The sequence below is a fragment of the Rutilus rutilus genome, assembly GCF_951802725.1.
Source record: "Rutilus rutilus genome assembly, chromosome: 9".
Taxonomy (NCBI): domain Eukaryota; kingdom Metazoa; phylum Chordata; class Actinopteri; order Cypriniformes; family Leuciscidae; genus Rutilus; species Rutilus rutilus.
The window spans coordinates 19,033,919-19,046,998 of record NC_140223.1 but is presented as its reverse complement, the minus strand read 5'-3'; the positions used below and the strand labels follow the sequence as shown (position 1 = coordinate 19,046,998).

Sequence of the window (13,080 nt, the reverse complement as noted above, 5' to 3'; positions counted from 1 at the left end):
GCTGCCTGCTGCAGCAGAGCAAGTACAGGACAATCTCTTTTTGCCAAGATAACAGCTCTGAGTTTTCTCCTATAATGCCTGATGAGTTTGGAGATCACCTGACAAGAGATCAGAGACCATTCCTTCATACGGAATCTCTCCCGATCCTTCAGATTCCCAGATCCATGTTGGTGCTTCTCTTCAGTTCACTCCACTCATCAGGTCAGGGAACTGGGATGGTCATGGCTGAAGCTTCATTTTGTGCTCCGTAACACATTTTTGTGTTGATTTTGATGTTTGTTTTGGATCGTTGTCCTGATGGAAGATCCAACCACGGCCCATTATAAGATTTCTAGCAGAAGCCGTCAGGTTTCGATTTTTTATCTGTTGATATTTGATAGAATCCATGATGCCATGTATCTGAACAAAATGTCCAGGACCTCCAGCAGCAAAATATGCCAACAACATTAAAGATCCAACGGTATATTAAATTGTACACATGGGGTACTTTTTATCCTTGTGTGCACCAAACCCATCTAGCGTGTTTACTGCAAAAAAGCTCTTTTTTTTGTTTCATCTGACCACAGAACCCTGTGCCGTTTGAAGTTCCAGTCGTGTCTGACAACTGAATATGCTGGAGCTTGTTTTTGGATGAGCGAGGATGATTTTTCTTGAAATCCTCCCAAACAACATGTGGGGATGTAGGGGTTGTTTGATTTTTTTTTTTTGGTAGGCTTCTGACCCCAAGACCCCAACTAATTCTCCATCTGTGATCCTTGAATAGTCTTTGGTCACTCAATCTTTCCTCCTCACCGTGCATTAAGACAATATAGACACACATCCTCTTCCTGGCAGATTCGTAACTCATTTTTAAACTCCTGTGAAACAAGAAGTCATAGCTAGACAATTTCATGTTCCTAGTCATAGGAACTTATTTACTTAGTATAAAAAGTATAATATATATAAACAGCGGGCTAAAGTCAGCCTACAAAATGGCTTTTTATTTTTATAAATGAAGGCAGTTTTTAATGTAATAATCCTACTAACATTAAAAGTGGACTTCAACATTATAAAATAATTGATGACCCATTTAAACACACATTATTTCTCACAGCTAAAAGAATTATTGCTATATAAAGGTCAGAAATTATTTAGCATTATTAATAGGTATTAAATGAGTAATATTATTCTGAGGAGTTCTCTAGCATATGTGAGGTAAAGTGAGTTCATTTTATATCATATTAAATGTAATATTATGTCTTTACCAAGTCTACCAATGGAAGAATAATTACTCAATCAAAAGACAGATTTGTGGAAGTCTGTGAGTTATGAAAGCAATGTAAAAATGTTACAAACAAACATGAGTTTTTTGTGCTCTCAATCAAAGCACTGAAGCTCTGGCTCCCTCTGCACATTATATAATGCCAGAGACATCAAGAGCAACTACAAAAAAAAAAAGCCACAGAACTGTTTGTTCAGTTTAGACAGCTTTACCACTGCAAGCGAACCAGCTCTAATATACTGTCTATCCTTACAAAAATGTTAGATCTAGCCCATATCACAAGGGTAAAATTCAATCTGTGTGTTTGTGTGTGTGCTTGTAACTCCAGCAATGACAGAAAGCTCAGAGCAGTAATGAAAACAGTGGTGGAATGGTCCACAGGTGCTGAGTTCTGCAGCATGTTTTCAACTGTGCTGCGTTTACTGAGATAAAACAGACTTTGCAATCAGCCGGTGATGAATGGGCCGTGATAGAGCTGAAATTGCTCTTCGGTGGCTCTTTAATGCAGCCAAAGTCTTTGAATATCTTTAAAGAGTAATAAACACATGGTGAAAACTTCTCCCCAGTTCTCCTAGCTGCAACATCAAGCACATTAACAATAAAAGGGTATTAAGACAATAAGAGTATTCCACCTGTACACCTGTATTCCACTCGTTCATTTAGTGAGACACCCACGCACACCCTCCCTGACATAATCATCTCTATTTCACTCACTGCACGGCAGTTTGTTTTCAAAAACCTGCTGAAAACACCAGCATGTGTTGTGTAGGATGCTGGTGTAGCATCTGGACCAATCAGACACACACAAATTATTAATTATATTTAATGAATAGTCCAGCAAACTCACTCTCCCAACAAAGGTCAATGAAACTTCCCCCAAAACTAACATCCCAAATGAATCTAACACACTGGCAGAACCCGGTGTCCTGTTACAGGACACATCAAGACTGACAAGACTTTTTACGACCCCAAAAGGAATTTGCAGAGACTTGTGACTCTTAATTGCTGAGAAGGAGTAATAAACCCTTTTAATCCTATATATTCTACATATAACCACGTGAGAAATGTTATGCATGTATCTAATTTTCCCATCTCATGATTTTCCTTTTATGTGGTTTGGCCTATGTATTCATTTTCTCTTTTAAACTCTTTGGATTAATGTTTCAGACTTGCATTCTATGGTTAACCAAAATCATATGTGTAGCATGTTTAGTCTCTATAAACTCCAATCTTCGTTCCCCATTTGTTCATTTACATTACATTTTGCTAACTTTGTGACGCATTTGTATTATAAGAATCTTGAAGATTCTTTTGTTAAACACCCAATCAAATTACATGTTCAAAGGCCTGCTTGAACAAAAAGTCGTAAAGAAATTCCCTCCAAAGGGAACAACTTCTTTTTGGCTCACAACCCTTTAAAAATCACTGATCACCAGATCACGCCCTCTTTGGTCTCTTACTCTCTTAGGCTCTTAGTCTCTTACTCTCTAAGTCCCTTTCTGAAATTCTGATGTGAAGATGATGCTGAACTAGAAGTTTTCTAAGGACCCCCAAGCTTGTGCCAGGCAAGCTTGTGCCCCCAGCTTGTGCCTTGTCTTTCCATTCACCAAAGATCCTCTGACTCACACTGGTTCTCTCTCATCAAGACAACATCAGCAAAGATCAACTGGAGCCTCAACAAATTGCATCAGGACAGTTTAATTCAAATGGGCGAGACATGCAAGTATCAAACTTAGTCTCATTAATTGCTACATTAAGTATCCTTACCCCTTTTAAAGAAGGTCGTGTTAGAACTAAACAGATGGTTTGCTCAAGGCTGTTGATCTGCTGAATTTCAAACAATGCTATAACTTCTTGCTTTCCTGTATTCTGCTTCAGCTCTCTTTCCCTTGTTAAACTGTATGCATATATGTATGTGTTAGAGTAGTTGAGTGTTTAGTCTAGTTAATAAAATCTTGTTCATGTAACACGTAGAGTTGTCCGTGTTTCAAGCTCATATATACTGGAGTCCCTAATCATGCAGATTTTGACTACTTGCTCTTAGTAGTACTGTAAAGTAAGAAAGACATTTCCCATACCCCGGAAATGTACATTTCTTAGAATTAATAAACAATTGACACTGAGTGTTCACAGCACAAACAGGTTAATTGATTGTAATATTAATTTTACAACATTAAGTTAATTCTATTAACTGATCCAAATATTCATAATCAATTATAATAAGTTATGATTGATTATTCATATTCATATGTAGCTAATTTGCTACACTGGTGTGCTGATGTTCCCACCAGACTTTTAAACAAACTGTAACTAAGGAATATTCTGAGTACTTCAAGTCGGCATGAAACAAAAATTCCCCTCATCTTTTCTTCCCTATTGAGATGTATATCCAAGTGAAACGGCTTCTCGAACAAGACGAAATGTAGGGAGGGACTTGATTTTGTCCATCGGGAGTTGATTGATATTGCTGGATCGTTGTTGTTTGCTACTTGATCTGAGACCCAGTCCAGTCCCACTAGCGAAGTTTTGCTGGTGGACAGCATGATTATGCTCGTCTTTTCAGCAGTTCTTATCATATCATTCATCAGGTATAAATTGTGACTTAAGAAGATTTCCCCATCTATCCTAAACAAGGCCACTTTATACCACCTATTTGTTGGTTTTTCAAGCGCTTTATTCACCTCTCATTCTCAGTTGCTTTAATTCTCTCTCTTTTCTAGTGAGGGATGACCCAGCCATATATGCAACATCCAGCCTAAGGCTGTGGAGAGCCTCTTTTTTCTCATCACTATACAGTGTATGAGAAGATGAGAAAATTGCCCCCAGATAACAGCCTAGCAGATTACATCTTCAATTGGGGGTTGCTGCTCCAGGACATGCTATCACACACATACTTGTTAGTTTCCACTCATCTCAGAGGAGAAGCGTCTTTATTTAGATCAGTGCTGAACCCTGAGGTGATTAGAGAATAGACAGACATTTTCTTGAAGCTAAAGAGAGACTGTATGTCATTCCCAGAGGGTGTGTGTAAATCTCCTGGCTAAATCATTAGGGTGTGTCCTCTACTGAGGAACGTGAACCAGAGTGGAAAACAGGACTTACCAGGATGGTAGTTATGGTGAGAGTGGTGTTGAACAGCGTGTCTGTCACGTTAGGTGATGGAAGCTTCCTCTCCATAGACAGTCCCTGCTCTGAATGCCACTGACCGATCTGTAGGAGAAACACACTGAGAGTTATACTAAGCCTTCAAGCCAACTGTGTGCAGTAGAAGATCCAATAACATAAAGAGAGCAACCATTTAGCCTTAAAGGGATGGTTCACCCAAAGTGAGAATTCTGTCATAATTGACTCACCGTCAAGTTGTTTCAGAAAGAGATGTCAGACTGCCAAGCTCCCAAAATAAGCCCCATGAAAGTATCACAAAATAAATCCATATGACCTATGCATTATGTGACCTATGCATTATATGACTATGCAATACATGTCTTCTGAAACCATAGATTCACACTTTGTGTGAGGCACAGACCAACTTTTAATTCATTATTCACTCAAACTTGTCCCCTACATCAATAAATCTCAAATTTCTATTGTGTTTGCACATATTCAAATATGCACTTCAAAGCGAGTCATGCTAGTTTTGACAATGATGTCGAACGGCACTAGTTCTTGCATATCATATTTCTGCAACAGTTGGAATAAGCAGATGTGCAAATAAATCCTGTCAATCTTGTTTTTCCTGTTAATATGTTAAATGTTGCTTGTTCCTTGCAAAATTGCTTTTATATGGCTACAAAAGACTTGGAATAACATTTAAGAACTAAAAGAAGGGTCAGAATTTAATTTGATCATTAAGGGGCAATATTTGATTTACACTGGCTTTGCGAATTTGATTATTGTTTTTGATATTGTAATAAAGATTATTAATGTTGATTAATAGAATACATAAAAAAGTTTGGTAACACTTTACAATACGGGTGCACTAATATGGTTCATGCTTAACTAATGCACAGATAATATGACTCATGAAGAACTAAACCATTAATTAATGATTACTGCATCAGTAACTAATAAAGATTCTAAATGATTAATAGATTAAGTAATATATGAATTGTTATTAATTAAATGTGTCATAATGTATTAATTCCTTAACATATTTTATTAACTAATAGTGTAAATTAATGCGTTAATTAATGGGTTGAAGTCAAGTAATTCAACTTCGAATTGTCTGCTTTAATTAAAGCAGACAATTCGACTCATTAGCTACTGATTTGCAAATGTATCATTATGTTATGACTTTACTTGTTGAGGCACATGACTATTAATAGCAGATATGGCACGTCATATTCTTGTAGGCTGCACAGAAAAAACAAGCTAACAACCATTTATGAATTAGAAAATCAAGACTTAACATTGGTTATTTTAGTAGCATGAAAAACAAAACAGTTATTCAAACTGGGAATAAATTATATACAGAAAGCAAGCCATGAACGTTCCCCATCATTAAAGCGATAGATGACTTCAGTCAAGCGAGAGTGCACAACTTGCACAAGACTGAAGACATGGATCTCTTTAGTGATGGGTAACAATCTTTGCAAGCTTTCTGTATATAATTTATTCCCAGTTCGAAATTGTGTTTGAAAAACAAAACAAAACACCCTTTATAATCACTGAAGCTCTCTACATTGCAAAATGAAAATATTGCTTACATTGTATCTGTATTTGTTGTTTATGAGAATGTGCAAGAGTGAGCGTACACACTAAACAAATCTCCAGCATTTTCAGAAGTGAATAATCTAAATGCCTCTGATTGGCCATTGCATTCATAAGCTCAACAGAAACATGTGTGATTGGTTATAATGCTCAATACTGCAAAAAAAAAAAAACACAACCTGAGCCAATCTAAATGTAATGCCAGAATCGCATTGTAATTGCAATTATTTATGCTGTATTTGATTTAAAATACAGCATAAATGCACTTTTTATCACACTTTTTATCATACATTTTGAAAATATATTTTTTTAGTTGTTTTTGTTTTTAGATTAAAAAAATGTAATCGATACATCTTTTTTCCTTTTTATTTCTTCAAATGTAAGCTTTTCATTGCATGGTGTAACCTTTACTCAATGCATAGGACAAACTTGTTCAATTTGATTTGGGGGCATTTTGGTGGCATTTTTACCCCAAGCCAAAAAATTTATTTATTTTTTTGTCATTCTGAAGCATAACATTCCCAGTTCCTATTTACTTTCATATTAAAAAGAGTGACCAGGATATGGTAAATAAAAAATTCACTTGTTTGTGTTCCACAGAAGAAATAAAGCCATACAGGTAAGAAACAACGACACAAATGGAGGAAAAAATAATTACCATTTTAATTCCTGCAATAACTATTCCTTTAAGGCTCAATGTCAGGTGGAGGAGAATGCGGAAGAAAGCTTACGACACACACACACACACACACACACACACACACACACACACACACACACACACACACACACGGAACACTTTAAAGGAAGTGGTGAAGGGACATGCGCTCAATCAGAGATGCAACAGAATGCATTCATTAACTCAATTACACCCCAATTCTCTGAAGCGAGCCAATGTCCTCATTATCATTCCGGTTTTGGCTGGCACCCCTCTGCTAGACCGCCTATATGGGGGCCACACTGCCTTTAATGGGAGGCTGAGTCTCCACCCAGCACACATGGCAGTCCCAAATAACCCATCATTTTTATTTTTTATTATAATTACGGAGCTGCATGGTTCATTGGGTCTCCTGCTTAAAGTGTTCTGCAGAGGTGCTGCTCTATTTATCTTCCCTTCGCTACCTGATCCCCAGCGCTTCTGTAGACCCAAACGACACAGGGGAGGATGCTGCAGCACTGCACTGGATCTAAAATTACCTGCTCTCTGAGATACCAATGTGTCAAGGGCCACAAACAGGGGAGAAAGTTTTTGTTTTGTTCAAAGTGAATGTATAGAAACAAAAAAAGACCTAGTAGTGCAGTTAAGGACTTTATGGATACTACAGCCAGAGTCACCTTGCATGAAATATTCCAAAAACCAAGGGCAAAATACATCTGATCTAGCTTGACTTTTATGCTGTAAAGGAGAGCAGCTGCTCGAGATCCTCTTGAGTTCGCAAAATGCTGAGGATAATCCTTTTGTAAATAGCTCAACAACTGTAAACCTGTTTCTCAAAGCACATTGCGAAAAAAAATAATCCTAATTATTACTTTTGTCTTGTTTTCCAGTTGAATTTCAGTTGAATCAAAATATTGATTTTGAAGATGTTGAAAATGATAGTTTTGAGAATATGTTTGAGATGGCGAATATGAGCCAGATACTGAATGTAATGGGAAATGAGCTCTGACAAGGACAGTGATGGTGGTATAAAACATCTTCTCAAACTGAACCTGTCACATTCACCGCCTTCTTCGTCGTCTGTGTCTTCACTACACTTCCCAGAATCCTTTGTCATCATCACCTGCACCTGCTCCTCATCACCCTCATCATCATCATCACCGTCACCTGTTGTCTTTGTCATTATCTGTGTATTTAAGTTCCCCTCTCTCTCCTTTTCATTGTCGGTTATTGTTTGTGCACTTGCACACTGTTTCGTGTTTGTTTGGATTTTGCCTATGGAAATAAATATTGAGTATTTTGTATTTTCGCTTGACCTTCGTCTTCTTCTTCAACCCGCTGACGTTACAGAACCCTTCTAAGCTCCAAAAGGTAACAAAATATGCTTTATTTTCTTATAAGTAAATAAATATCAAAATACCCCCCGGATCATTTGTTATAGCTTGTCAAATTTCCCCTTTTTTTGGGTGTGAGCAAAAATGCTCAGTTTTGCTGTTGCTCAAAAATGCTGTGTCCCTTTAAATGCAAAGGAGCTGCTGCTGCCCACTTCCGTTCAGAAGATGGTCGATCCTTTACACGAGCTTCGAATACAATGACAAAACACGCAAATAATCTCACTCATCCAAAATCTCCGAAATAACCAATAGCGGAGACTCAGGAAGAGGTCGCAACTTTTAGACGCGCCTGGACGTTTCTGAATGGTCAGTGGATACGTTTATGTTTGTTGTGGAGTTACATTGATTCATCTGTTTTTTTGGGATTTCTGTTGAAAATAAAGTTAATCCACTGCTCTCGTGTATCATCTGAGTCTGGGGCTCTAAATACTGTTCTATGCTAGTCTGTGCAGCCAACGACAGAACAGTTTACATGCTTTGCTCGAACTTTTGCCATTGTGTTAGAACTGGTTACACTGTTGTCACTTAAGGCGCCGTGGGTGGAAACGTGCAGATTAAGGGGCGGTAATATTATAATAAAATTCCCTTCCTACGTCAGAAGGGGAGCGAAATCTGATCGGCGCATTTTTTTGACATGCCTGCAGAGAAAGGCTTACTAAAACAAAGTTACTGGATTGTCACTTTTCATGTTTTCTGGGTTGGTAGATGCACCAGGGACCAATTATAGCACTAAAGCATGGAAAAAGTCAGATTTTCATGATATGTCAGCTTTAAAATAAAACAAATACATATATAAATAAGTAAAAACAATTAATATATATTTTTAAATCATATTTGCCAATGAGATAATAAAAATAAAAATAATATATTCTTTGAAAACAAGTCTTAATGTTTTAATTATAATAATAATAAACAGTTTTGCAAGTAAATTAATCTTGTGTATAGAATTAGGGAAGAAAAGTTTTGCAGTAAACATTGAACGAGATGAAGAAAGGAGAAAGTAAGAATGCAAGAACACCTGGAATCAAAGATTTCCTCTGAGAATATGATCAAAAGATCCTGCTTTCTATTTCGTTCCTTCCTCGCCTCTGTGGTAGAAATACAACCTTACTCTCACAAATGAAATCCAGCGGCAGCCAAACAGCCTTGATGGCTCTGTGGAATAAGAAACACATGGCTGAGATGAGGAGCAGAGCTGAGAAGAAACCACAGCTCCATACAATTTCAACTGAGAGAGGGTGTGATTTCAACAACAATTAGGATTTATTAGGAGAGACATTAAGAAAAGAGAGGAGGAGGATGTGTGCAGGCAGTGAGTGCAGTCAGGGACAGTGAGGGACTGTGCAGTAAAGCTGTGGGCAGAAGAGAGTCTGGATATCGTCCAATAGGGAGGAACTGCTCTGAGAGTAGCCATCTACTCAACACAAACAGCTCTGACAAACATGAAGAACAAAACATGCCCAGAGTGGCAAACTGGAGCAGATCCACAAGCACGCACGCACGCAAACTTTCAGAATGATTTTTCCAGCTGATGAATGATAAAAAAAAACATTGACAGCCAATCGTAATCCATCTGGCTATAAGGATCTTAAGGCGGCAGACGACATAACTGCAGCACATGCTTGTAATTAACAGAAAATTACCATCCATAGCGGCTAATATAGTTTAACTTTGTTGCATTAATAATATTTCTGACTTCAAATCGCATTTTAAAACCTATTTGTTTTCTAAATGTTATCATTCCTATGTAATGTTCTGTATTTTGTTTATGTGATTAAAGAAATTTTGCTATGTGATATGGAAGCTTGTTTCCGCCACAAAATAATAAAAAATAAAAGATAATTGCGACTTTTTATCTTGTTTTTTACTTGTTTATTTTGTTTTAAAGTCAGAATTGCGAGATATAAAGTCAGAATTGCGTGAAATAAAGTCACAATTGCGTGTTATAAAGTCAGAATTCTGACTTTTTTTCTCGCAATTGAGACTTTATATCACGCAATTCTGACTTTATATCTCAGAATTCTGACTTTATATCACGCAATTGGGAGATATAAAGTCAGAATTGCGTGTTATAAAGTCAGAATTGTGAGATATAAAGTCAGAATTGCGTGATATAAAGTCTCAATTGCGAGAAAAAAAGTCAGAATTCTGACTTTATAAGACGCAATTGCGACTTTACATCTCGCAATCCTGACTTTATATCTCACAATTCTGACTTTATATCTCAGAATTCTGACTTTTTTTCTCGCAATTGCGACTTTATATCACGCAATTCTGACTTTATATCTCAGAATTCTGACTTTATATCACGCAATTGAGAGATATAAAGTCAGAATTGCATGATATAAAGTCAGAATTGCATGATATAAAGTCGCAATTGCGTGTTATAAAGTCAGAATTGTGAGATATAAACTATTCTAAGGTAAAAAAAAAAAAAAAGTCTGTCTTTTTTTCCCCCCTTAGAATTGGACTTTATATCTCACAATTCTGAGAAAAGATGTCAGAATTGCGAGATATAAACTCACAATTATGTGTTATAAAGTCAGAATTGCGTGATATAAAGTCAGAATTCTGAGATATAAAGTCAGAATTGCGTGATATAAAGTCGCAATTGCGAGAAAAAAAGTCCGAATTCTGACTTTGTAAGACGCAATTGCGACTTTACATCTCGCAATTCTGACTTTATATCTCAGAATTCTGACTTTATATCTCAGAATTCTGACTTTATATCTCAGAATTCTGACTTTATTTCACACAATTCTGAGAAATAAAGTCAGAATTGCGAGATGTAAACTCGCAATTGTGAGATAAAAAGTCGCAATTATCTTTTAAAATGTTTTATTCAGTGGCGGAAACAAGCTTCCATAATGTGATACCCTTTCTATGTCTTTGTATTTTCTTTGTTCGTATCTACCACCTATAATATTCTATTACTATTTCTTGTACTATTGTCTGCTATCTTTGTCTACACTACTGGTACTATGTTTTCTTTATTGAATCTACATTGTAAAGCATCCTTGAGCAATGGAAAGGTGCTATATAAATCAAAATTATTATTATTATCAGTATAGTTATCGTTCTCGGTGTAAACGGGCCTTTAAAGTAGTTATACTTTAGTATGAGAGTATGAGAAATAGTACTTGTGAAAAAAAAAAAGCATGCTTTTTCCCAAGAGAATCTAATGAAAACGGCCTAAAGTTCAGTGGCACCATTTGAGCGTTTGACCATGATTCCCTCTGATTTAAAGGTGAAATGACTGCACGGTTTAATACCCTTAAAGGTCTTTAGTCCGCTTCATGCCTTTGGTATAAATAATCACAACAAAGGCCCAGCAAGTGACTCATTTTCTACACTGGGTCCCTAAGAGGCTATAAGGGAGCAGTTGTGGTAATTAAGTGTGTAAAATGAGAGCAACAAGCCAAGGTAAATGGGAGTAACTGGCTGAGCAGGACCCATATCCTGTTCATTCAAACGAGTCGTGATTAATCAAGAGCTTTGAGTGCTTGTCATTAATTACCGCTGACAGGTACACAATATCAAAGTCAAATTTGAGCTCCACTGCTTGTACAAACGGTACTTACAGCATCTTGTATGCCTGATCAAAGCCTGTAATGTACTGAGGGACAGACATCTCAAGTTCAACATCAGTCAGTCTGCAGAGGTGTTGCTGTAGGTTTTTTCCACTGTAATGCTAAAAAGAAAGTTCTGTGGAAGGTTGCAGAGGATAAAAGTAAAGAAGAGGTACAAATGTACAACCCTGCATGCGTTTTATCTTTCTGATAATGTCAGGTTAGTGATTGTCAGCAATAATCATAGAGCTCTATACCTGGCTTCTACATATGCAATTATCACCTCAGCTGTGCCGACACACTCCTTCACACTTTATCTGTCTCTCATCTCATCTCTCTCTCTATTTTTTTTAACTTTTCCTATTCTGCTTCGCTATAAATCTGCCCAATAATGGAAACCAGTGGGGTGGCTGAAACAGGCAGGCAGAGTCTAGTACTGTATATTCTGTGAATGGAGGCATGAAGGAGTCGACACAGATCAATACAGTAGTGTGGGAAAGATGGAGGAGAGGAAGAAGAGGAGACGGATAAACCTTAGAAAGCACTGCAGCTCCAAAGATAACATGAATGCCTATTGTGAGCTGCCAAAACCCATTCAGTCAGTTCTCGAATGGAGAACAAGGACAAAAAGGAACTGTATCTGCGTGTGACTTGTCAACCTGCTATCAGACTATCAGTGTATGAGTCCAGGGTCTCAGAAATGTGTTTGAACGTGAAGTGGGTGTATACAGTGGTTGAATGACACTATCTTTGTGTGGAGCTCTGCCAAGCTGCCATACTACAAAGTGTCATCGCACCAATCTGTGAGTGTTCTTCACAAACCGGGTGACCCTGCGACCCGCAACTCAAAAACAAGTCCACGTCGCCTCGTTTGATGGCTGCCCAATGCCGTTTATTCAGAGGCCAGAATTCCCTCCTCCCCATGTTGAACGAGGAGAATGTCACACCTGCAGTCATTAGCGGGAAACATACGCCGACGGATAAAGAGTTAAAAGCTGGATGGAAAGGTCAGGCGGGTATACTCCCTTTCAAAATCTGACCTTTTACTACAATCAAAATTTCAATTTGCAGCGCATAACCGCCAAAAGAAAAACATTTCTTGTTATTCTCAAATAGCTGAGCCAATTTCAACATTCATTATTTGACATTATCCGCTTGCTGCAGGGCCACTGCCATAATGAGGAGACACTGGAGATCAGAGCCCGTCAAGCTCCACCCAAAGCACAGCTCACATCAAAGCTTTCTACAGACGCCCCCCCACACATACTTAACAATGCTCAGCCGAAGCTCACACTGTCCGGATGCTAACGCTGAAAAGAGAGGAGGGAAGATATGCTGAGACCAAATCCTGCATACTGCCTTTTTATCATTCCTCATTCATCCTCTATCTCTACTTTAGCTCTTTCCTCCTCCAACTCTATAAAGGTCCTGACTGGCTGTGCATGGGTAATGGCGAATGGAGAAATCAATTTCAAAGCACTTTATCAG

The 13,080-nt window shown here is 37.7% G+C and overlaps 1 protein-coding gene across 1 annotated transcript in view; it reads right to left on the bottom strand.

Annotated features, from left to right (window-relative positions):
* Positions 1-13,080, bottom strand: part of grik4 (glutamate receptor, ionotropic, kainate 4) — a 426,911-nt gene that overhangs the window by 38,289 nt on the left and 375,542 nt on the right. Inside the window, exon 12 of the mRNA XM_084418348.1 lies at positions 4,364-4,471. Coding sequence (XP_084274474.1) covers positions 4,364-4,471 — 108 coding nt within the window. The remainder of the gene's footprint in view (positions 1-4,363; positions 4,472-13,080) is intronic.